At 34.6% G+C, this 27,547-nt stretch overlaps 2 protein-coding genes across 2 annotated transcripts; both read left to right on the forward strand.

The window, feature by feature from the left end:
* Positions 1-557: 557 nt before the first annotated feature.
* On the forward strand, positions 558-27,446 carry LOC144566919 (uncharacterized). The gene is made up of 13 exons (XM_078316967.1): positions 558-576; positions 691-762; positions 1,059-1,229; positions 1,494-1,615; positions 1,786-1,825; positions 1,887-2,026; positions 2,130-2,216; positions 2,443-2,571; positions 2,770-2,922; positions 3,030-3,221; positions 3,275-3,445; positions 3,904-3,983; positions 27,159-27,446. Exons 1-13 carry the CDS (start codon positions 558-560, stop codon positions 27,196-27,198), a joined length of 1,416 nt encoding a protein of 471 aa, XP_078173093.1. The 3' UTR covers positions 27,199-27,446.
* LOC144550635 (uncharacterized) lies at positions 12,178-20,376 on the forward strand. Its single transcript, XM_078298622.1, has 10 exons — positions 12,178-12,313; positions 13,047-13,215; positions 13,448-13,579; positions 13,843-13,986; positions 14,094-14,180; positions 14,412-14,540; positions 14,791-14,943; positions 15,079-15,180; positions 15,296-15,345; positions 20,103-20,376. The coding sequence occupies exons 5-10, from the start codon at positions 14,133-14,135 to the stop codon at positions 20,374-20,376; spliced, it is 756 nt and encodes a 251-aa protein (XP_078154748.1). The 5' UTR covers positions 12,178-12,313; positions 13,047-13,215; positions 13,448-13,579; positions 13,843-13,986; positions 14,094-14,132.
* Positions 27,447-27,547: the final 101 nt, after the last annotated feature.

A 27,547-nucleotide genomic window follows, 5' to 3' on the forward strand; every position in this document is an offset into this window, starting at 1 on the left:
TAATTATATTTGACTCTTTAGTTCTTTGGATAATATACAAATAAAATTCTAATGATTTATCTGAACGAGTTCAAACTTATTCAAATTCTTCTAATTTCAGCTCGTAAACAAACAAAATAAAAAACTATAATAATATATCAACGGACTCGAACATATCCCAATCGAATGGAGTACTCAGAAATTCGGTTTACATTACTTCCGAAGCCCACGTCCATCCAAGTTTACTGTCTGTCCGGATTCGACCTTTTACAGAAATAACATCCTCTCCAATACCTGATAAGGGAGTCTTTCACAATTACTAAACTGGACCGTTATTTTTAATTTAGCACGAATCTCAAAGCCATAATACTTGTGACCCGAATCTTAAACCGGTTGATATTTAATCTCAAACCGTAAAGTGAGGATAATCCTATACAATACCTGAGAGGCTGAGAGCATACGGATTCCCTTTTACTTGGGCTCTCGGCTGCTGAAATACACCTCAAAAAAATACTTTCTTCTACCTCATATTCACTTCTCTTCTGCTCCCGCTAATCACCCCCCCTCAATTTCTTCCAATGGCGCGAGATTTCTCAGGTACTATTGTCCCCTTCCTCTCCGCCGCCACCATCACTCTTCAAAATTTCTCCTCTCCCTCCTTTTTTATATTTTGTTTTCTCTGAAGCAAGGTGTGTTTTCGTCTAATTTCAGGCGGAAGTCGAGAAGAGTTGCAAAAAACGCTTTTGGATGCTGCTGCGTTGGGGCAACTCTCAGTTCTCAAAAGTATTTCAACTTTATTTTCAATAAATAAAATTTTACCCCATTATCTTTGTAATAATGCTCAAATAATCCTCCCTCATCGGTGCTATGCATCTTACTGGAAGATGTCTGGGAAGAAAATACAATTGTAGAGGTCTTTTCGCACACATGCGGTGAAATCTGCCTGCGTGTGTGCGGATGTGTTTGTTTTAGAGAGAGAGAGAGAGTTGGGGGGGGGGGGGTTGCTTTGGACAGTTTGTTACTTTTTGTGTTTCATTTCACTGTGGTTTTGTTTGGGTTGTTTTATTTCAACTGTGCAGAAATGGCAAAGATGTTAGACAAAGGGGAGGGGATGAAGAAGACCATAGAGATAACAAAGGAAGCCAATGGGGCAGGTGCTTTTCATTTTGCAGCATCTTATGGGAGAACAGATATCTGCCGTTACTTGATCGAGGAGTTGGGTTTTGATCCAAATTTTCGGTCTGATCAAGGTTTAATTTCTTCTCTTAGTTTTTCTTCCATTCAATTTTACCATTTTTTTTATTTACAGTTGTTACTTTTTGGTTATGTGAAGTAATATAAGATATTGATAAATGCTATGTCTTTATTATTGTTTCTACAAGCAATGCTTTTGTTACAGGTTATTTCACACAAACAGCTTGTATGACCTGAAAATAGTGTTCAAGCTCTAATTATGCGGTCACCACGAAAAAGATCTACGAAAACCAAAATTTTAATTAATGAATATATTGCAGGTAAAACACCACTTTTTTGTGCAGCCCAAGAAGGGAAAACTGGCACTTTGACTTATCTCTGTAATTCTGGAGCCGATCCTACATGCACTGATTGGAAAGGCGAGACGCCTCTGCACATTGCAGCACAATAGGGTCTCTTTCATACACTTTCTCTCCCTCTTTTGTTCACACACACAACAGGGAAAGTAGAAAGACAAGTTAAGAATGGATTGATGGGTTATCTTGGTATCTTGGTAACACAGAAAAATAAATTCCCTCTTTTGTCATAAAATATTCCTTCCAAATTTTAAAGTTGGATCTAGTAAGATTAATTACTAAACTTGTTGATGGCAGTTTTTTTTATTTTTAGTAGTTAGTTATGTTTAACTTCTATTTTTCGTGTTTCATCTCTAGGACAAGACAAGTCTATTGAATTCTTGCTCCCCAAACGAATTGTTGTGGATCCTGAAAGCTACCGTGGGACACCTCTTCATTATGCTGTAGCCTATTCCAATGAAAAAGCTGCAAAGATCTTAGTGGAGCACAATGCTGATGTAATTTGTTTAAATTATCTTCCAGTACAAAATTAATATATAGGTTAAACTTTTCTTATATAATTAATATTTCTTCTAATAATGAAGATTCTGTTTTTTCCAGCTCAACAAAGTCAGTAATGAACTCTTTACTCCACTTCGAATGTCTATCTTTGGTGGATCTTTGGATTGCACAAAGCTTTTGATTAAGGTATGACTCCTTTTCTTTGTAATAAACCATTTTGCAAGGCACAAACCCAGTTCGTAGGAAATTTTAATGAAGCTTAAAATGTGTAGTCCAGCATTTTAGTGTTAGAAATGGTTAGCTTAATAATCGCTAGAGTCACTGTAGTTTCACTTGATGAAAAGTTGCTATTGTTGCGGATTTGCTATTGCTCCTTTTCCTTAATAGTTTCTATTGTGTTTATAACTAATAGGCTGGTGCAGATGTAAACTTGTGCTGTCCTTTAGCAACTGCAATTTTTGAACATTCAGCTGAGACAGTGAAGTGCTTGTTGGAAGCTGCGGCTGACCCCAATATTCCCAGTGAAGTCAGGCTCAATGATGTGAATTTCTTGCTATCAACCTTTTATTATAATTGAAAGCTTGCACCTTATATCAAAAATTTACATATCGATATTTTCTTCGCATGATAGGTCAAGTGATATATCAATAGTTATGTTTTTCTTGTAATAACATTCTTTCAACTTTAATATTCTGAAAGTAATGTGACTTATTTTTTATGATGTATTTTATTGTTGTAGTATGGAATGTTGCCAATAGAAATTGCAGCTGAGTGCAGAGAAAAGAGATTTGTTCAAATGCTTCTTCCTTTGACGTCTCAGCTTCCTACTGTGCCAAACTGGACTGTTGAAGGAATTATTAATTATGTAAAGTCTCCAGCTTTTAAGAAAAAGGTTGGTGATCCATTTTAAATGCTCTGTCAATGTAGTATTCCATTTTAAATGCGCTATATCCCCAATTTTTTTTTAGACGTCTCATTTCATTATTTTGCATGCTTTAGCATGAAATTAGGAGAAAAGAGATGTTTGCTTACTGGAAAGATGAAGGTGGACAAGCATTTAGGAGAAGTGAGTATTTAGCAGCGATAAACTTCTATTCTGCTGTAAGTTTGCTATTGGATAGTTTTATATTTGATAACTTTTGTCAATTGATATTTAATACTTTCAAGCCTTCGACTTCTGAATTGGATATTGTTTCCACTTCGACTTCTGAATTGGATATTGTTTCCACTTTCTCTTGTTGTAGGCAATGTTGATGTTCCCAACAGATGCAACAATATTTGCAAATAGGAGTTTATGTTGGCTTCGTATGGCGGAAGGGGATCTCGCTTTGGAGGATGCTCAGACGGCTAAATCCCTTGGGCGGAACTGGCCCAAAGCCTACTACCGTCTAGGTGCTGCTTTCATGTCACTAAAGGTTACTTGCTTCAATATAAAAAATTATGATTGCACTGTTATGTATTCTACTTGATCTTATTCCTTTAAACGGCTGTGGTATTGTCTCATAGGTAGATATCGTTTTAATTCTATGATATAATTTGTCTGGTGGGATGCATAAAATATTAGACAAGGATTTTTTTGTTTGCTTTCTTTGTCTGTTTCATGCATAACCGTGCAAGAAAAGTTGCAGTTAGAAAGACACAAAACAAGTACAGTAGTATGGTCCTTTTTTACTGTGCTTATTTTGGAATTTTTTTTGTCACATGTTTTTTTTAAGGTCAGTGAGAATTGGCTCAACTGGCAATTTTATTGATAAGAAAAAAAAAGTTATTTACAAAAGTAATAAGCCAAAAATATTTACAGAAAGGTAATCAACACTCATGTCTTTTTTTTTTGTCGTATTTATGATGTTTTTTGTTTTTTTGGTGTTCAAAGAGATATGAAGAAGCTTCTCAGGTGCTTTTGGATGGCTTTAATTTGGATCCAGCCAACAAGGATATGGAAAAAGCTCTATTGTAAGTATTGCTCCCTTTATAATTGAAGTTTTCTAGTAAGTTTGATCTCCCTTTTTTTTGGATTTTCCTTTTTTTGTTTTTGTTTTGACCAGAGAATGAGAAGAAACAGTTGGAGATTGTTCAAACGAATAGACGGGCTCAGTCCAAAAATATGACATGTTGTTGTTGTGATATTAAATTTGTAGGGAGTCCTTGAATTGCATGAAGAAATCTAATGATGTGTAGGTACATTCAAAGAAAAGAGCATCAGTTGGACTTCCTCTATTTTGGAGTGACCTCTTGGTTTGTTTAAAATTTTCTGTAGTGTTTGACACAGTTAACTTCTGTTGAGGGTGAAGCATAAGACTTATTTAGTTTTGTATGGAGCAAGATTATACAAGCATTTATTTCGTTTGATGTTTGTATTATAGGGATCCTTGTATTAGTTTCTCTTTTTTTTTGAAACCTTGGTAGTAGCTACCAAGGTTCGTGAGGGAGAATCGAACTCTCGACCTTTGTGTATAACAACTCTAGGACATCTTCCTAGCCAATTGTGCTACCTCCCCTTTCTCCCATGTATTAGTTTCTCGTCGTGTGTGTTACTATTTCCTTGAAATGCTTGTATTTCAAAATTAGGGGCGTATCTTACCAATAGATTGTGTTGTATTGGTTTTTAGCACTTACAGGGAATGCATTGGTCAAAATTGATAAACATTAGAGTAACACATTTCGCCATAGATCAGTTCATGTAGATATTTTTGGATTCACCTTGGGTTCTTTTTGTGTGTGATTCAAGGAAGAGCCCAAATTTTTGTTAACCTGTCCTAAATCTATTAATTTGTAATTCTACAAACTGTGAAGTTCGCAAGTATTGGAAGAGAGTTTTAACTTTTAACTACATACAGTTTCTCATAAAGAAAAAAAATATCAATAAAATGAACAAAGAAATGTTGTCAGGAAATTAACGAAACAATTTAGCAATATACGATTCATTTCATTGGACAACTTGAAGCACTATCAGTCATGCCAGGGTCATTATTAAAAAAAATAATGAGTTGAGTATCATACTAAATTTTGATAATATAAAAATAATTAGCATGTTCGGATTAACTATTGGGACATTTTAAAAGTTATATTTCGATGGAAACACAAATATTTGTATATATTATTTCTAAATGAACTTGATGCACCGTACTTGATATTTGGTCCGCATAAGCAACAGGTGACAATTATACTCTATTTAAGCACTCGGAAAATATCAGGCGAGGCAAGCAAGTCACCGATCTCACCAAGTTCGGGCGACTCGATCCATTAATTCAAGAATTCATATCCTCTGCATTAACTAGAGAAATAATCTTTTGAGTTAATGCATTTAGACTGTCTGATTAGTTTCAAAATTCGTACAAATTAGATTCGCACTAATGTTAAAGACCATCTATATTTTAAACGGAAGTCAAATGGAATTACATTTAAATGAAAACACAAATAATAATGAAACCTCCTTTTAGAAGGAAAAAGGCAGCTTGTCTTTATCTTCAATGAGGAATATCTTCTTTGGAACGAAAATAAATTAATCTTCTCCGCTTTTTGCAAAAGTTCAATGATCACGCCTAGGTGGTCGGGACTGAGTTCAGATGCAACAATAATCCAATTTTTGAGTTTTAAACAGAGACTGTCGATTTAAATCCGTAATAATTAATTCGAAGTGGAGCACACCTATCTCGAGAGATGAATTTGAATTGTAAAACAATCTCAAACAATGGATTCGAATCGGACAACCTCGATTGAAAACCCAAAGATTAGGTTACTTTAGGGAATCCGAACCCGTTGGGACTAGGGTTTATGGGCGGATTGAAAGGGATTGAATCGTCTGTCCCCCTGGGGGCAGGATTTTCCTGCACCCCGGGGGACAGGTGATCTGCTTCCGGATTGAAATAGCTAATTGAGTTTAAATATATTAATTAATTGAGCACTCGATTTTAACTTAATATTTTTCAATGCTCTGACTTATAATTTCTGATGTTTTAGTTTATAATTATAATTACCAATCACAATTTAAAAAAAATATTTTTGTTTTAATTCTAAATTTAATTTAAATTACAAATTAAACATTCAGATGAGTGACAAAGTGTTATCAAGAGAAGGCAAAGTTGGTTGATACCGATAAATTTCCACTAAAATTTAAAATTCAGAAAGAGACAATTATCCCAGTACAATATGGGTCCGCTCCTACTAAAGTTATGCTCTCCTTGCTTGTGCACCAGTAACTAATTGAAAAATATATATTTCACAAATATAAAAAAAAAACAACCTCTTACAAATATCTTTTATGGGCCGAAACATAATTATACGCTACTTGAGCATTGTTTATGAAACAAAACAAAAGTACATGAACCTTTGTTTTCATCCATCGTTTGACCAACATGAAACAATAATATATATTTTTTTTCCTTTAGAAAATACTAGTAATATTATATGCACCTTGCTAATTACGATATAAATAAGGTAAAATATAGTAAAAAAATGCTTCATTAATTCATAGTTCGCTAGAGAGATCCTCCCATTGGTGGCTAGATCCATAATTGTGAACGAGTTAATCAACATTGTGGTGCGCTATCTCCATTAATTACTTTGATTTTTCATAATTGCTCATCAGCTAATTCTAGCATATTAATATAATGCCTTTGCTTTTGCATTTGATGATTCATCACAATTCTATATGATCTAAAAAATTATACAAATAACGGAGCTAGCTTGTAGAGAGAGAAAAACCAACAAGAAGAGAACGAAGCAAAGCTATAATTATAACTGCAGTGGAGACATATGAATTGGAAATGACCACATTTTTTTTTTTGGAAAAATAAGTTCTGTTCTCGAGGTAAACAAAAAAAGACATGTGCATAATTAACCTCATTTGCATAGATATTAAATTTATTTTCATAGGAGTCATTTCTATGGTCCACATTATTTTAACTCATGGAATTTGAATTACACAATTATATAATTTAGTTCTGAATTTTGAAATATTTGGAAGATATGTTTGAATAAGTATAAGTGTATAAGAGTTGTTAATTGCACAAATATTTTGAAACATTAATTGCATGAAATTATTAGCTGCATTGATCGACAATTTTTAATTCATACAATTTATTTTGAGCTCAACAGTATTGGCACATTTCAGCAATATATATACTGTCATCCGTGACAATCACTTTACAAAGAAGGCCGGAAATTGTCATTCCTGGTCAGTCGTTGTTCTTTCCCTTCCCAAAAGTTGTTAAACGACACATTATCTAAACTGTTCGATCCTAAAGTATCATGAATCTTAAAAGCTTGATCACGCCTAGGGACTAGGGTTATGCTATCACAGTATCACCAGGCACCAGCTGTGCTGTGCACCAGTACATAGGCGTGATTCTTTCGAAGACACCTAGAAGACAAATTGGAATTCTTATGGTCGTGCAGCGCTTCTCCAACAATGAGTTTATGACAACTGTTTGTATACTTGCGTAAGTAATTTGTGTGGACGTCTATTGGTCTTATCAGACTCTGTCTTGACACAAAAAATTAATAGAAATTATAAAATTCGGATTTACATAAATTGAAATAAAAGAGTTTTTTGCTTCTATCAAATATAGTAAGATCGGATTCATTGAGTCTGACTAATTAATTTTATTTTTAATTACGGCAAATGGCAGAGGGAAAAAAAGTTAATGGATCAAACTCAGTGATTCTGATCCATAAACGGGTTGATTTTCTGTGGCATAAAACCTCTGTAACTATTGATTTTCTACGAATACAGAGAGTTTTGTGCCACAGAAAATCAATCCCTTTATGGATTGGAATCACTGTTCACGATCCATAAATTTTCTAATTGATACATAGGATTTTGTGTCACATAAAATCAACTCTTTTATGGATCGGACTCATTGAATCCGATCCATAATTTTATTTTTTTTCAAATTCTCTCTGTAGTTTAAAAAAAAAAAATCAATGAATCAGACTCATTAAGTCTGATCTTACTATATTTGATAGAAACAAGACATTTTTTTATTTTTGTATGTCCGAATTTTATAATTTCTATGGATACATTTTTTTTTCCAAAAAAAAAGTATTAATTGAAGTAACTAGGGGTGTCAATGGCACCCTTTTACCCGTTTATCCGACCCATATTGTATCCAAAAACACCGGTAAGGGTAAGATTTTTTTCCGTTATCTTACCTGTTTTCGTATAAGATAATTTTTAAAAATAAAATTATATATATAGATATATATTTGTATGAAGATGATACATGATACAATAAAATTTTGTATTTTATTAAATTTTCATAATACAAATTAGTTGTATTCATTATTTTTTTTCTTATTTTAAAAAATATTTTATCGAAAGCACAAATCGAAATGTTAATGAAACTCTTTTTATCCGTTTACTCGATCCGTACTGTATTCGAAAATACGGATAAAAGTAAATATTTTTTTTCGTTATCATAACGGTTACGGATATAAAAATATCTTCACCCGACCCGTATCGTAACCGTTGACACCCCTAGAAGTAACTGGTCTTTTCTCTCTATCTCTATTTTTTTTTTCTTTTTTTAATAGAAGCCCGTAGGCATGGTCTTTTTTCTTTTTGGTGGCTGCCAAGTATTGAAGTAACTGGTCTAGCTGCACCTGCACAATGGCGTCTTACACGACGAATTCGCATCCCCTGAGATATCTCAGACTTTGAGCGATTCTGCACAAAATCTGAACCATTTAAATTCTTTCTGCAAGAATCTCAAAACACAATAAACTGACCCCTCCATTTCAAATAGGCACCGAATAAAAATATAGGTCATGTAGAAGGTAAGATGCAGCTAGGTCATACAGCTGGATCATGTACACCGTAGTATTCTAACCATTATTTTTAGAGAAGTGCTATATTGAGATCTTAATTTACTATTATCAGGGCTCAGAACTTTTTTTCTGTGTCAATTTTGCTCTTATTTAATACATTTTTTAAAACAGAAATAAGATTATGCATTAAAATTAAAATTAAGGAAATAATTTAATGTGTTTAATTTAGAACATCAACATTATTTACTTTTATAAAATGATATTATGCACCTTCTTAATTTTCTTAGGAATTATAATAATAATATGCAAATAACTTATCTAAATCAATATTTCATCCGTCAACCTTTTTTTTTTTATAAACTTAAATATTATAATTTTGTACGATATCAATATTTTTTATGTAAAGTTATCACATCATCATTGGACAATATCTTTAAATATAAAAATCATTGCATGACAAACAAAAATAACGAAAAAAATTAACTATTATGTGATGTTGAAAGTTGCATGTAAATTTTCAATTATCATTAATGGAGTGGAGCAGAGCTACTTTTTCCATTTTGCTCAATAAATATTTGCCAACCTTGCCCCGCTCTAGAAATATATCCTATATATTATCTCACAAAGACTTGAGTACATAGTAAATAGGAATATAATGTAATTTTTTCAATCTCGTTTAAATACCATCTAGGGTTTGAAAATGAATAATTTAGAAACTCTTCCACCCGTCCATGAATAATGAATTCACATTATTATATATCGCTCAAGTATGGTTGATTGTCATTTTAGTTGGTACACAAATGAAAAAAATTTAGACCACATATTTGGACTGATTATTGAAATTAATATACAACTCAACTAATTAATTATTAATTAATCTATGCACTACTAAACATAATATATACAATCTAATTAATTAGTTTTAATCTAAATTAAGCCCAATATTAATTTTTCAATTAATATCGATGAATCATTTTAAAATTATACAAATAACCACTTACTAGTTACTACTAATTAAGTCCGGCTAGTATAATATCGGTGTCATATCTAACTTCAAAATCAATTGAATAGACTTCAAACGGCTAATTCAAACCGTTCAAACGGATTTACTTTATGAGTGATGTCTTTAGATACAATTTTTTTTTAATATATTTTTGAGTTATTTTAGTATCAAATCAAGCGGTAAAAATGTTGAAAATAAATGTATTAAAATTAACTTAAAAACTTATACATTTGACCGCTTGACTTAATACTAAATAAATTCGAAAAATTATAAATTTTGATGTAAACACACAACTAATAAAGTAGATTGGTTTGAACGGTTTAGATTTACCGTTTCAAGTCAATTTGATAGATTTTAGAGTTAATGTTATATCAGTCAGACTAGGTACTACTTACTAGGCGAGCTTATAAGTCAATGGAGCTAGCTTGTAGAGAAAAAAAACCAACGAAGGAGAGATTGAAGCAGAGCACTCATTGTAATTATGGTGGAGACAGTGAATTGGAAATGAGCTGAGATAGTTAAGAGACAAGAATGAACCAGATTTTTTTATTTTTTGGAAAAATAAATTATGATCTTGAGTAAAAAAACAAGACACATGTCCATAGCCTAGTCATTTGCATGGATATTAAATTTATTTCACAAGGAGTCAATTATATATATGGTGCTCATGCAATTTGAATTACGCAATTATATAATTCAGTTCTAAATTTCAAACATTTGGAAGACATATTGACATAAGTATAAAAGAGTTGTTAATTACATAAATACCTACATTAATTGCATGAAATTATTAGTTACATGGATCGACAATTTTTAGTTCATAAAATTTAGTCTACACTCACATGCAAAAAAATATTTTTGTATGAAATTCACATAAGATGCAATTATATTTAGTCATCCATACTAATGATCAAATTATATAAGTAAATATTCTCTTATATATTTTCATAAATAAAAAAGGGTAAAGGGAAAACTAAATCAAAATTCCAGAAGGGCATTCATCCGAAATCATCCATATAAGCTATTTTGCATTTTATATTAAAATAAAAGTCCATTTTTTTCACTTTTACATTTCAAAATCATAAAACAATATAAGGAAAGATAAAAGAAGAGTGAAAGAAGATTAAGTATCGAGAATAGTAATGTCAATAATAAATTTAAATCACATAAACAATAGACCATTAATTTTGTATCAGCTCTCATTGGCAGAGACGGAGAAGATATTGAATTCGGGGCTAGAGGCTTAGGAATTCATATTTTTGACTTCAGTCGGAGATACTGAGCATCTATATCTCTGAAATTCTTAGAGTTTCTAATCTGACGTGGCAGTTTTCTAACTAAGTTTTAGAGATGTAGAAGAGTTTCTTATTTAATAACTTTAAAAAATAATTTATTAATAAGAAATCATGTATAAACTCTAGTGTCGCCCTCTCTCTCTTAAACGGAAAATAAAATTCTCGTTCAAAACGGAAAATAAAATTCTCAGTTTCCAAGTTCAAGCTCTCCAGTTAGGGAGAGGGGGGTTTCCGATGCCCATCGGACCAAATCCTGTTCGATGGGGGGTTTAAACCGTCAGATCTGCTTTAGGATTCGTATGTACGGATTTTAAAGCAGACGCAAAATTGCGGGTGCGAATCCTAAAGCAGATCTGACGGCTTAAACCCCCCATCGAACAGGATTTGGTCCGATGGGCATCGGACACCCCCCTCTCCCCTCCAGTTATTCCTAAAATTTCGTGGGCAAGAAAATGGTAAAAAGAATCGAGATATTTATTAGATTTAATAAAGAGTAAATGGTAATTAAAAAGTTGGAAAAGTTTCAAGGGTAAATGAAAAAAATAATTTAATATATAATTGATAATTTGTGTAATTGTGTGGCTTGTTTATTTCGAACCTAGTTAGAAATTCGACTTTGTTGATTATAACTTTTTGAATTTTGACTCAAATTTTCATTTGAAAAGGACCAATTATTAATATATCTTGATTAAAGTTTTTCTAGTTTAAACTCGTAAACAAACAAAATTGAAGATAGAATCAAATTAAAAATACAATAAAATATCGACCGACTCAATCCCGACTCGCTCAGTTGCTTGTGCCCCTATTTCAAAGTGAATGAACTAGAAAATGGCAACTTCGAAACATATGATATCCCAATCGAATTCTCTGGAATTTTCTGGGCTACTTAAACATACTCCATAAAATATACTTTCTTCTACCATATATTTCCTTCTCCTGCTCGTGCTACCCAATAAACCCACTCAATATTCTTCAATTCAATGGCGCAAGATTTCTCAGGTACGCTGCGCCCCATTCTTCTCCGTCACCTCCATCATTCGTCAGAATTTCTCCTCTCACTCTTTTTCTTATTTTTGTTTTCGTCTAATTTCAGGCGGAAGTCGAGAAGAGTTGCAAAATATGCTTTTGGATGCTGCTGCGTTGGGGCAACTCTCAGTTCTCAAGAGTATTTTCAACTTTTTTTTTCAACAAATAAAAGTTAAAAAAAAATAACCTAGGTTATCTTTTTGCCCAATTGTTTTTGCAACTTTGATACCACGTTGAACGGTGGTTCGTATACCGTTAGGATTTTTGAAAACAAAAATATTGATCTGTAGTTCGAATCAATCCACGCTATGCATAGTACCATAGCCTCACTCGAAGACAATTATAGATGTTTTTCTGCACGCATGCAGTGAAGTCTGTCTGTGTGCGTGTGGATGTGTTTGTTTGAGAGAGAGAGAGAGAGAATGAGGCGGTAGGTGCTCGGAATGGCATTAGGAGGCAGTATTATTTGTGCTTTGAGATTCGTGCCAAGTTAAAAATTATAATTTCAGACCGTCCGATTCAATTGTACTCAGTCAGGTAACCTGAGGGGATGTGAATTCAGTTTAGTGCAATCTGTATCTTAGGATACTGTACGATTGGTTGTGTACTGTAGTTTATATTTGCACTGTAAGATGTCACCTATGTTTCTGATGTTTAGGAGGGCTGTTGTGTTGTAATTTGTAGTTGTATGATTGTTATTCACATTCTATTATTAATATAAGGCTTGGCAGCTACTGCCAACCTTTCCAAAAACTACAGAGAGAGAGAGTTAGCAGCTACTGCCAACCTTTTCAAAAGAGAGAGAATTGGGGGGTGGGGGTCGGGTGTGCTTTGGACAGTTTGTTAGTTTTTTTTTCTAAAGAAACTAATTGTTCCATTTCTCTGGGGTTCTGTTTTGCGTTTCTTTATTTCAACTGTGCAGAGATGGCAAGGATGTTAGACAAAGGGGATGGGATCAAGAAGACCATAGAGATAACAAAGGATGCCAATGGTGTAGGTGCTATTCATTGTGCATCATCTTACGGGAGAACATATATCTGTCGTTACTTGATCGAGGAATTGGGTTTTGATCCAGATTTTCGGTCTGATCAAGGTTTTGAATTATTTTCTTTGTTTTTATTTCCTAAACTCCATTCTATTTTATCCTTTTTTTTATTTATGGTTGTTACTTTTTGGTTGTCTGAAGCAATATGAGATATTGGTACATTCTGTCTTAGTTAAGGTTATTGTTTGTACAAGCAATGCTTTTATTTATGTGGTCGGCATGAATAAGATCTTCGGAAACAAAATAAAATTAAAATTATTAATTAATGAATATATTACAGGTAGAACACCACTTTTCTATGCAGCCATGGAAGGAAAAACTGGCACTTTGACTTATCTCTGTAATTGTGGAGCTGATCCTACATGCACCTATAGAAAAGGCGACACGCCTCTGCATTACGCAGCACAATGCGGTCTCTTTCTTACACTTACACTTCTTCTCCCTCTTTTGTTCACACACGCACAAAAGGGAAAATAGAAAGACAAATTATAAGAGCGGATTGATGGGTTATCTTGGTGATACAAAGGAAAATAAATTCTCTCTTTTGTCATAACATTTCCTTTCCAAATTTGGAAGTTCAATCTAGTAGAGGTTAATTATTGAAGTTGTTGATGACGGTTTATTTTATTTTTAGTAAGTTATGTTTAACTTTTAATTTTCATGTTTCGTCGCCAGGACAAGGCAACTCTATTGAATTCTTGCTCTCCAAAGGAATTCTTGTGGATCCCGAAAATTACCGCGGGACACCTCTTCATGTTGCTGCAGGCTGTTGCCACGAAAAAGCTGTGAAGATCTTTCTTACTGGAGCACAATGCTGATGTAATTTGTTTAAATTATTTTCCAGTACGAAACTAATATATAGGGGAAATTTTAATTATTTAATAAATATTTCTTGTAATAATGAAGTTTCTGTTTTTTTTTCCCAGATTAACAAAGTCAGTAATGAACAATTGACTCCACTACGCATGTCTATCTTTGGTGGATCTTTGGAGTGCACCAAGCTTTTAATTAAGGTATGACTTTTTTCTTCGTAATAAACATTTTGGAAGCTTTTGGGCATGAACCCTGTTTGTAGGAACTTTTAATGAAGCTTAAAATGTGTAGCCCAGCATTTTAGTGTTAGAAATGTTTAGCTTGATAATCGCTAGAGTCACTCTAGCTTCACTTGATGAAAAGTTTCTATTGTTGCAGATTAGCTATTGCTCCTTTTTCTTAATAGTTTCCATTGTGTTTATAACTAATAGGCTGGTGCAGATGTAAACTTGTACTGTCCTTTAGCAACTGCAATTGTTTTTAATTCAGCTGAGACAGTGAAGTGCTTGTTGGAGGGTGGGGCAGACCCCAATATTCCCAGTGAAGTCATACTCAATGATGTGAGTTTTTTGTTATCATTTTTTTATTATAATTGAAAGATCGCACCTTGTATCAAAAATTTACATATCGATACTCTCTTCGCAAGCTTGGTCAAGTAATATATTATCAAAAATTTACACATCGATACTCTCTTCGCAAGCTTGGTCAAGTAATATATCAATAGTTATGTTTTATTGTAATAACATTCTTTGGACTTTATATTCTGGAAGTAATGCGACTTCTTTTTTAATGATATCTTTTCTTTTGTAGTATGGGATGTTACCAATAGAAGTTGCAGCTGAGCGTGGTGAGAAGGGATTTGTTGAAATGCTTCTTCCTTTTACATCTCAGCTTCCTACCGTGCCAAACTGGAATGTTGAAGGAATTATTAATTATGTCAAATGTCCAGCTTTTAAGAAAAAGGTTTGTGGTCCATTTTAAATGCTCTGTGAATTTAGTATTTCATTATTTCTTGATGTCAAGCTAATTACTTAAGGTTACCTGTGCTATCTCCCAATTTATTTTAGATGCCTTATTTCATTATTTTGCATGCTTTAGCATGAAATTAGGAGAAAGGAGAGGTTTGCTGACTTGAAAGTTAAAGGTGAACAAGCATTTAGGAGAAGTGGATATTTAGCTGCCATAATCTTCTATACTGGAGTAAGTTTGCTATTGGATAGTTTTGTATTTGATATTTTTGTCAATTGATATTTAACGTTCTCAAATCTTCGAGTTCTGAATTGGTTGGTATTGTTTCCACTTTCCCTTGATGTAGGCAATAGAGATAGCACCAACTGATACAGCATTATTTGGAAATAGGAGTATGTGCTGGCTTCGTATGATCACTATTGGAAAAAATAGAATCAGTATCGGTTATATACAGATATCAGTATCGGTTCACAACCGATCCTGATGAGGGCGACACAGATACCAAACAAATCTGTATCGGTTGTTACAACCGATGCAGATAGGTACCAATCTGCATCGGTTCTAATTAACAACCGATGCAGATTAGTACCTATCTGCATCGGTTCTAATTAACAACCGATGCAGATAGGTACTAATCTGTATCGGTTCTAATTAACAACCGATGCAGATAGATTTTGTAAATAGAATTTTTAAAATTCAGGAAAAACTATCAGCATCAGTTCTACTGTACAACCGATACAGATGTATATTTCAAATTATATTTTTTAAATTCAGAAAATAGAGTATCAGCATCGGTTCTGACTGAAAAACCGATACTGATTTGTATTTTAATTAAGAAAATCACTATCAGCATCGGTTCTTAAGTAAGAACCGATGCTGATACTCAATTGAATTTTTAAAAAATATTTTTTATTAAATGGCCAGCTTCCATATTTATTTAGCTGGCCGAAATTTGAAATTATCACAAATCCTAAATTATCAATAAAACACATTCTAAATTAATTTTCAATAAAACACATCCTAAATTAATTATCAATAAAACACATCATAAATTAATTATATATCATACACATCCTAACTTATTACAAAAAATTCATGTTCCTAACTTCCTCTCGTCTTAATTTCTTTCAGCAAGGCTTTGGCCCACATTTGGCGAAAGTCGGCCAAGCGTTGTAACGTATATTTAGCGGGAATATCCTGCATTTTTAGAATTTGTGAAGAGCATATATATACAATTAAATTGTGTATTTTATTATATTTGAAGCAACAATTCTTATTTTTGAAAAATTTATAAATGCATATATACCTTCAATTGCGGAAAACATCGAGACAGTGGTTTATTATGTCTTGCATGAGCAACATGGTATAATATGCACATTCCCAGCCGGCTGGTTGTTGTGGGCACTACATAACAAGTTTCAAAAAAAAAAATGTTTGTATTACGAGCATACAAATGGCTTATATGTATATTCATTATAATTATATCGCAATATGAATTTTTACCTTGCAATCGTTATGAACTGTTAAAGAAGCACCCATTTCCTTTATGAAGACGCTGTTGAAATATGAAAACATTGAACAATCAGTACTTACGATACATTTTTGAAATGATAATATAATAATAAAATCATTAGTATTCTTAAAAAACGTAAAATTTAGGAAAGACACTTACTCCTCGATAGCAGCACTGATCATCAGCATTCTTTTACCTTTCTTATCGGAATCGTACACGTACAATGCACGTTCTCTTGGCATAAGCACGACCAATATCCAATGATTTCTGCATGTTAGGTTTGTAGCATGTCATATTATTCAATTTATATGAATTGAAAGAAATATAATAAAATTAGAATATATATATATGTAACACTAACATCTGATGGTATGGTATGAAGATTAATCTCTTGTCCTGATTTTCTCGGAGTGCTTTCCCTATATATTGAAGAACACGTCCTCGGTCATCATTCAACAGGGTGGCATTCGTTTGACTGGGGTCCATGAAACCAACCTGCTCATCGGGATATTCCTCCTTGAGGTATTTGTGCCAATACCTACAAAATAAAGACACAAAGGTGATCTCAATTTTGTGAAATTTGAATTACAAGTACTAAACATCTGCAATTATTACAAATATTAACTCACAGCATCCAGATCTGAACAACTGGTACAGTGAGCCACTCCCGTGGAGTAAGCAAGGCCGCATAATCATCTGCAAACACGCATATGGAGTCATCTGAACATAAAAGATCAGCTGGGGAATCGATTTCGATTGGGCTGCCATCTAGCTCCGAAAACCGATCACGAATATGCTTGAATGTCTGTCCCAGCTTGTCAAAATTGATACCATCAAATGCCTTGCAGTGACTCGTTACTTTCGGACCTCCAGGAATAATCATTTCTTTGCGTGGTTCCTGCAAAATTTCATAATAAATTGAAGTAAAATCCAAAATCATCTACAACTCTATCACATAGATACTAATTCGGAAGTATAAGAACTTGTAATAATAATATACCTCAGCTGAACCTATCGCTATCATGGACATTGGCCATGCAGTGAAACTGCCGAGGGCATCCTTTAGGATTTCCTGCTAGCCATTTGGTACAGGTAATGGGTGATTTATGAAGTCCGCATCGAAAATACCATCCACCATCACTCTTGCATGGTCGAGCGGCATCGGTCTGCCGTGAATTGTTCCACCGGGTGCAACTGGAACATGAATTGTCCCCACGGCTACTGTAACAGTGTTCCCATTGACAGCTGCCTGGAGTTTGCAGCTTATTTCTGCCTCCTATTCAGATATATGTATTTACTCGAATAAACTAAAACGTATGAACAGTACAACATGTAATGGAAAATAAATGGTGAAATTTGAATATTATTGAATTTGAATTTGCATTACCTCAGTATACCCGGAAAGATCTGCAATTGGTTTGACTGACTGGCTGCTGCTCTGAAGGACTGTTGGGGTAAACGTCTGAACTTGTTGGCCCATTGACTGCTGAACCAAAAGTGCAAGTTGAGACTTCATTTCTTCCCTCATTTTTGCTTCTAGTCTCACCTCTATTTCTCTTACTTTGTCCTCCATTTCTTCCCTCAGTTCTTCCCTCATTTTTGCTTCGGAACTCGAGGGAGCGCGTCTCCTCCTTATTGAGCTCTTCTCGTATGTTTTCCTGATAGGTACCAAACCTCCCACTCCTCTCACCCTCCCAGGATGTTCCGGATTTGGCAGAGATTTTCCGAGAACATCGTCGTATCGTTCGACGGCCAACAAGCCTTTTTTCAGAGCCGCCTCTTGTTCTTCCTGGAATGACAACATGTTATAAACTAATAAATTAACGTAGAGGTTTCAATGAATGACAATATCTAAAATTCTTACAATAAACTAATAAAGTAAAGTAGAGTTTTCAATGAATGACAATATCTAAAATTCTTACAATCTTCTCGATGACCGGTACGTATGTTTCTGGATAAAAGCGTTCCTTGGTCTCCTTATCGAGCTTTTGTCTTCCTAGTCTCCAGGTGACGTGCCTATGCTCAATCGACATATCAAGGACCTCTTCTGGTTTCAATGCACTTGTTGAGCCTTGGGAAGACGGATCACTAGATGTTTTCTCGTCTGCATAACATCTGTAAGCCTACTCCGAAAACCCTCGCTCATGTAACCTCTAGATCCTAAGAAATGCGGATACTCATTTTTGGCCTGATTCTCCTTTCCAATTTTGCTAGCAGTCTACAATTAATATGTCAAGACAATCATTGTAGGCCTTAATTATAAGAGTATTTGAATTCTTACTTAGAGATAAGGTAGGTGATCCGCAGAAATAAACATACCTCAAACTCCTCCGTCTCTCGATACTTGACAAATACCTCCCAGTCTTTTTCTTTCATATTTTGCTTGGCAAAATCGGGAGTCTCACCCGCGCGCCACACTTTAGTCATCTCGGTTCGCCACCTCCGGTGATAAGTAGCCATCTTCTGATAATAATAGTTCCTCACTTTTTCTTCCTCTTTTATACCCCATCTCAGCTGCCAAACAAATAGAAATCAAAATTTAGAGTTAGTTAATATCAAATGAAAGCTTGTGAACTTAGTACTACGTTATTTACCTTCAGTGTTTCCCATATTTTCAGCTTGTTCTCTTCTGGAACATCTTTCCACAATACGAAACTTATAGGAATATTCATTCTCACCAATATACCGAATTCCGTTGGAAAAGACGTTGTATCCGTAGTAACAACCGGCCTGTGAAACTTGTCAAGTTCCAGCTCTTTCCCTTTCTCGTTAAACTTCTCCTTGATTGCATTAGGCCCTCTTCCTCGTTTCTTAGCCGAGGCTGTCTGACTATTGCTTTCCATATCTGAATTTGCAAATAGGTTAACAATATAACAAGTATCATTCTATATTTGCAATTTCTAACAATTTCTAATCCTCACAAAGATTTCAACAGTTTCTAACAATTTCAACAGTTTCACCATAAATCCCCAAAAATTACAAACAAGTCCCTAATCCTCACAAAGAAAACCATCCTTAACTTGTAACTTTATCGTTCCAAGTTCAAATAAATCCAAACCAACTTCAAACCAATTCAAATTAAATCAACAAATAAAACCAAACCAATTACCTTTAGGTTTTTATCCACTAACTATCACCTTTATGCTTCTTGTCTAACAATTTCTCACTACCATCTAGAATGATACACACATTCACAATTATTTAAGCATATACAAGTATCTAAAGGGATCTAAGCATATACAAGTATCACAACAATTAAATTTGCAACAATTATTTACCCAAATTAATTACCCAAATATGTAAACCAATTATTTACCCAAATTAATCTAACAATTACTTTGGTTTGGTGTCTAAACCAATTAATTACCCAAATTAATCTAAACCAATTATTTACACAAATTAAGTTCCATATCTAATTCGATTTGGTTTCTAAACAATTATCTAACAATACCCAAATTAAGTTCCATAACAATACCCGAATTGGTACCCGTTTCTCACATTTCCTCAAATTCAATTAGATTTGGTTTCTAATTCGATTTGGTTTCTAAAAAAATTAAGTTCCATAACAATACCCGAATTGGTCCCCGTTTCTCACATTTCTTCAATTTCAATTTCTAATAACTCCATAATATGAATTTAGAGATCTTACTCGAGTTGAGAGGGAGGGGTTTGAGAGGGAGAGGGCGGCGGAGCCAACGAGCCGACAAAGCCAACGAGATGGAGCCAACGGAGGAGAAGGAGAGCAAAGGTCACGGCGGGGTTACGGAGCCAACGAGATGGAGCCAACGGAGGAGAAGGAGACCAAAGATCACGGAGGAGGAGGAGGAGGGGTTACGGAGGAGGAGGAGGAGGAATGCAACGGTCACGGCGGAAGGGTTTTAGTAGGAAAGAAAGAGGTCGCGGTGGAGGCTTAAGAAAATAATTTGAATTTCGCTAAGGAAGGGAGGGTTTGTACAGAACTATCTGCATCGGTTCCTAGCTTAAGAACCGATGCTAATACAAATCTGCATCGGTTCTTAAGCTAGGAACCGATGCTGATAGTGATATATATTTAAAATAATGCGGATTACTATCAGCATCGGTTCCTAGCTTAAGAACTGATGCTGATAGTGCTTTTTTATTTAAATTAATGTGTATGTTATTTTATATTTTTGTATTTCAAAATTTTTAAAAAAGGATTTTTAAGGGTTATTTTTTATTTTTGAATGTGTATGTCATTTTAAATATAAAAAAAGGATGTTTATGTTTTATTTTATATTTTTGTATTTCAAAATTTTAAAAAAAGGATTTTTATGTTTTATTTTTTATTTTTGAATGTGTATGTCATTTTAAATATTAAAAAAATGATGTTTATGTGTTATTTTATATTTTTGTATTTTAAATTTTTAAAAAAGGATTTTTATGTGTTATTTTATAATTTTGAATATAGAGGCTAAGCCTATCAGCATCGATTCTTAGATAGGAACCGATGCTGCTAGTACTATATATTTAAAATTATATATTTAAAATTATGCGGATTACTATCAGCATCGGTTCTTAAGTTAGGAACCGATGCTGATAGTGCTATTTATTTAAAATTGTGCTTTTTATTTTTGAATATGTATGTTATTTTAAAATATTAAAAAAAAGGATGTGTATGTGTTATTTAATATTTTTGTATTTTAAAAATTACTTATAAAATAAAATAAAATAAGCTACTAAAATAAAAACATTAGAAATTTAAAAATAAGCTAATAAATTACATATAACATGAAAAAAAATAAGCTACAAGAAGTGTTGAAGAATAACTTGCATGCTTCTCATCGTCGGGTGTTTCAGTGCATTCTGAAAAAAAAAATCGTACCTTTTTGTCAGCAATATTAAATATTATTAACTCACATTTTAATATTTTTTGACATACCAATATTAAATATATGACATACCAATATTATGACTTGCCAATGGAAACTTCTTCAACCCATTCTCCTTCATCATGATCGATGCGCATGTGACCTGTTTCATTATCCTCAGCGCCCGGTAGAGATGCCATGCCAATAGAAAACAGTGGTATCTCATCAAAATGATCGTACGCTTCTTCGTCTTCCACATTATCAATCCCGATTATACGTCTTTTACCAGGGAGGACAACATGTCTTGAACGATCGGCGGGATCAGTTACGTAGAACACTTGCGTGGCTTGTCTTGCAAGTATAAATGGATCATCCTTATATCCAGCTTTACTGAAATCCACCAGAATAAAACCATCTTCGTCGACTTTAACCCCCCTACGGTTATCGACCCATTTACACATAAATAACGGGATATTAAATCTTATGTAATCGAGCTCCCAAATTTCTTCAATAAACCCGTAATATGACATCGATGCATGCGATGGTCCGGCACCTTTAGGATCTGACAAATCACTCGAAACAGCTACTAACGTCACTCCACTGTTTTGCACGGTACTCTTTGCATCTTGATTTCTTGTGTAAAATGTGTACCCGTTGATGTCATATCCTTGGAAGGTCCTCACGACATGAACTGGACCAAAAGCCAACAATTTGACAATTTCTTTAATGTTTTCTCCCTCCGGAGCTTGCATGACTCTACGTGTAAACCATCTTTCAAAAGTTTTATTGTGTTCGCCGATTAACCACTTGTTAGATTTCTTAGGATTCTGTTGCCGCAAGAGAGTCATATGCTCGTCCCAAAAAGGATGAACGTCAGTGAGGTGTTGCAAAACATGAAAATGTGCTAGTGACATTGTTGTACTATCAGGCACGAATAATTTCGCACCGATTGTTCCTACCCCGTGAAGTCTACCCTCGTGCCGAGATTTAGGGATGCCGATGGCTTTGACATCATCCATATAATTAGTACAAAACTCAATAACCTCTTCGGCAGTGTAAGCTCTTACAATGCTGCCCTCAGGCCGATATCGGTTCCTGACATATCCCTTTAACAATCCCATGTATCTCTCGAACGGATACATGTACCGCAAGAAAACAGGTCCACACATCTTAATTTCTCTAATTAGGTGAACGATTAAATGAACCATGATGTCAAAAAAAGACGGCGGAAAATACATTTCAAGATGACAAAGAGTGACAACAACCTCCTTCTGCAGAGCATCTAGCGTATCAGGATCATTTACTTTGCAACAGATGGCGTTAAAGAAAAAGCAAAGCTTCGTAATGGTCTGCCTAACACACTTTGGCAATATGCCCCGAATTGCAACAGGAAGAAGCTGTGTCATTAAAACATGACAGTCGTGAGACTTCATTCCTGTCAATTTTAAATTATCCAGTGAAACTAGGTTTTTAAAATTCGAAGAATATCCAGATGGAACTTTGACACCATGAAGGCATTCCAGTAAGCTTTTTTTCTCTGCTTTCGATAGCGTATGCATTGCGGGTTTTAGATATGTACAAGTTTTTCCTTTTTCTCTTTCCTTCTCTGCTGGTTGTAGATCTGGCCTTATGTTCAAGAATTGCATGTCTTTCCGAGCATTGATACCGTCCTTAGTTTTACCCGGAATATTCAATAATGTTCCAACTATGCTATCACACACGTTTTTAACCACATGCATCACATCGAGACAGTGTCGAACCTCTAAGTGCTCCCAGTATGGTAAATCCCAGAATATTGACCTCTTCTTCCAACATATTTTCGGAGCCCCTTTCTTTCTCACCACCTTCTTTTTAAATTTACCCAATTGAACTTTCAAATCTTTTACTCGCGAATAAACTTGCTTACCGGTCAACGGGTAATTTGCTCTGGTATTCTCGGTCTTTCCATTGAATTCTTTTTTTCTCTTTCGGTGTGCGTGGTTGGCAGGAAGAAATCTACGATGACCCATGTACACATTTTTAGAGGAGTTGGGTAGCCACACATCGACTGTATCATCCAGGCAAACAGGGCACGCTTTCTCTCCTTTGACACTATAACCCGACAAATTTCCATAAGCCGGAAAATCATTAATGGTGCAGAAAAGCATGGCCCGTAAAGTGAATTTCTCCTTGCTGTATGCATCATACATTTGCACTCCGGGTTGCCATAATTCTTTTAAATCCTCAATCAATGGCGCTAGATATACATCTATGTCGTTCCCGGGCTGTTTGGGTCCTGATATGAGCAAGGTCAACATGATGTATTTGCGCTTCATACATAACCAAGGCGGAAGATTATAAATGCACAATAAAACCGGCCAACTGCTATGCTTGCTGCTCATGCTACTGTGCGGATTTATTCCATCTGCACTCAGCCCAAGCTTTAGATTTCTAGGGCCACGTCCGAATTCAGAAAACTCTCTGTCAATATTCCTCCACTGGGGAGAATCAGCGGGGTGCCGTAATTTCCCGTGTTTCTTCCGGTTTTCGGCATGCCAACGCAGTAATTTTGCATCTTTAGCATTTGAGAACAAACGTTTGAATCTCGGTTTTACGGGGAGGTACCACAATGCTTTTGCAGGAGGTCCTTTATTCGGTTTACAATCATCACTTTTATCACTGGCAATCTGCTTTGGTTTGTAACGTGATGCACCACATTTTGGACACTCGTGAAGGTCTTCATACTCATTTCGATATAATATACAATCATTTGGGCACGCGTGTATTCTTTGAACTCCCAAATCAACTGGGCACAATATTTTCTTCGCTTCGTAAATATTGGGTGGTATCTCGTTTCCTTCCGGAAGCATTTCTTTTAAAGTTTGTAATAGCTCAGTAAAACTTCTATCACTCCAACCGTTAGATGCTTTAAGGTTATACAATTTTAATACACCTTTCAATTTTGAAAATTTAGAACAACCAGGATACAATTCCTTATTAGAATCTTCGTACAAATTCTCAAACAAACAATACTGCTTATCATTATCAAAATCCTCTTCTATATCACGTAACATTTGATCAAAATTATCACATTTATCTACCACTATATCATCATTTTCTTCGGTATGATACTCATGTTGCTCAGTACGAGTACCTACGTCGGTTTCCAATCCCCGTAAGTCATTCCCCTCATCCCCAACGGTATGGTATTCCTGATGCTCAGTACCAGTACCTATGTCGGTTGGAAAACTCTCACCATGCCATATCCAACACTTATATCCTTGCTTGAATCCACGACGGATTAAATGGCTCCTCACTTGGTTCGAGTTGGAAAATTTTTGACCATTGTTACAATCACGACAAGGACACGACATCATTGTACTCCCCTTATTCGCCATATCTTCCATAGCAACTCTGATAAATTCCTCGACACCTGTCGTATATTCATCCGATAGACGTGATGCTTCGTACATCCAACTGCGGTCCATCTGCAATTATAGTAGAACACAATTAATTTAGAACAAGCTTGGGGTACTAAATTATATTCACAGTAAGGCTTACATGGGGCCTGATTACCATCCTATCCCACTCTTTGAATACTTCGTCTCAGTAGTGACCACTTGGTAGTCGTGTTTTAGTATTTAAGAAAATTTCGGCAGCATTTCCCCTTAGTTCCCCGAGTATTCGGGGAACTAATAAGGAGAAATGCTGCCGAAATTTTCTTAAATACTAAAACACGACTAACAAGTGGTCACATCCTAATTGAGACAAAGTATTCAAAGAGCAGTCCCAAAACGGGGACTATTCAAAATTAATCCCTAATGGATTAATTTTGAACGGGTATCATGACTTAAATGCATTAATCATGCGGTTTTGGCTCTCAAGACAATACTCTAGCTACATACTTACTACAAATCTATTTAGTCTAGCTATCGAAATACACATTTATGCACAAAACTAATTAAACATGAGTTTTATGTGGTACTTACAACTTTTTTAGATGCCGTACCGAGTGAGATGAAGATCGCTGCACCAAATCTCTCAATAATAGCCAAACTACAAAATTAAACCATCGGAACCTAAATAAGAGATGTATATATATATAACATGGACTTAACTACGATGCTATATATGGGTTGCATAGAGGCCTCCCGTGCTACGGCTTAATATTTGAGTTTTCAAAATACTCACGGTCGATCCGAACCGTTTATCTTGTTCTCCGTATTAATATGTGTTTGGAGACCAAATTTTACATTTTTTGGAAATTTTTAACTATTTTTTTAGATTTATTGAAAATCGTTGTTTTTCATACAAATCTGGACCATAAAAAAATAGTAAACAATTTCCAAAAAATGTCAAATTTGGTCTCCAAACACATATTAATACAGAGAACAAGATAAACGGTTCGGATCGACCGTGAGTATTTTGAAAACTCAAATATTGAGCCGTAGCACGGGAGGCCTCTATGCAACCCATAGCATATTAGCCAAATACTATATAACATATATATGATGCATGCTAGGGTATATATTGGTATATATCAAAAGCTCAAATATAGCATGCATGTGCAAATATAGTTATATCAAAAATTCATATATATCATGAATTTGCTCATCTTCACATATAAAGAAAAGCTTAAAATATAAAAATGTATTAAAACCTAAAAGATAGATTAGGGTTTATAAAATGGGCCGAATTAGAACCTAAATTGTGCTAGATCTAACATCAAACTTGAGAAAAGAGATGATTAATCAATTAATGAACCTGAGAACGAAGAGTGAGATAGCTGATCAATGCCCAGTAAGATAGCTGCTGCGCCAAGCAATGGAGGAAGAAGAAAGAAAAATGATTCTGTGAAGAATCAGACTTCGGGATAAAGCTAAATATGAACTATCAGCATCGGTTCTAAGCTTAAAACCGATGCTGATACTTTACAATCAGAATCGGTTCTAATATTAAAACCGATGCTGATACTTTATAATCAGAATCGGTTCTAAACTTAGAACCGATGCTGATAGTGCATGTGTTGTGCTTTCATTAGCTTTTAGTATCGGTTTTAGTGATAGAACCGATTCAGGTAAGTATTAGTATCGGTTGGTTAGTACACCCGATCCAGATAAGCCGATCCTGATTCCTGTTTTTCCACTAGTGGATGGATGGGCATGTCGCTTTGAAGGATGCTTTGAGGACTCCTGCCCTTAGGCCGAACTGGCCCAAAGCCTACTACCGTATTGGTGCTGCATTCATGTTACTAAAGGTTACTCTGCTCATAATAAAAAAGTTATGATTGCACTTTTTTGGTTCCCACTTGGTTTTATTTCTTGTTACGGCTATGGTACTATCTCATGACTAGATATTGTTTTACTTCGCTATGATATAATTTGCCTAGTGGAACCCATTCCATATAATACTAGACAAGGATTTTTGCGTATCCAGTGTGGCACTTTCTGGAAGAGTTGTTTGTTATTTTCAATTGTTTCATGCATAAAAGCTGCGGTTAGAAAGGCACAAAACAATTACAATAGTAGTGGTGGTCCTCTTTACTATGCTTACTATGGAAATTATTTGTCCTATTTATGGTGTTTTATTTTCATTTTTTTTTTGGTGTTGGAAGAGATATGAAGAAGCTTCTCAGGTGCTTTTGGATGGATTTCAATTAGATCCCACCAATAAGGAAATGGAAAAAGCTCTATTGTAAGTATTGCTTTCTTTCTTAATTCAGGAAGTGTGAACTCCGGATATTTTGAATTTTCCTCTTTTGCTCTGACCAGAAAAAGAGAATAGGCAAGAGAAGAAACAGTTGGAGATTGATCAAACAAATAAACATGCTAGTATGCAATCATTGCCCCAAAATCTGACATGTTGCTGTTGTGACATTAAATTTGTAGGGAGGCCTTGGATTGCATGAAGAAATCTAATGCTCTGTAGGTGCATTTAGAGAAAAGAGCATAAGTTGGACTTGGTATATTTGGACTGACATGTTGGTATGTTTGACACAGTTGGCTTTTTTTAGGGTAGAAGTGTAAGACTTGTTTAGTGATGTATGAAGCAAGATTACATTAATGTTTGTTATTTTTGATGTGTGTATTATACGGATCACTGTGTTAGTTTCCTAGTCATGTGCTACTAGTTCTCATTGCACGTAGTTTGAAATACTTGCTTGACACTGGTCAGGGTCACAAGGATGAACTATTAATAGGAAATATAATAAATAAATAAATATCCAAATTGAAGAACGCTTTTGGATTTTTTCGAGATATAGGGAAAACGTGATGAT

Source organism: Carex rostrata, chromosome 2, assembly GCF_964058835.1.
Source record: "Carex rostrata chromosome 2, lpCarRost1.2, whole genome shotgun sequence".
NCBI lineage: Eukaryota > Viridiplantae > Streptophyta > Magnoliopsida > Poales > Cyperaceae > Carex > Carex rostrata.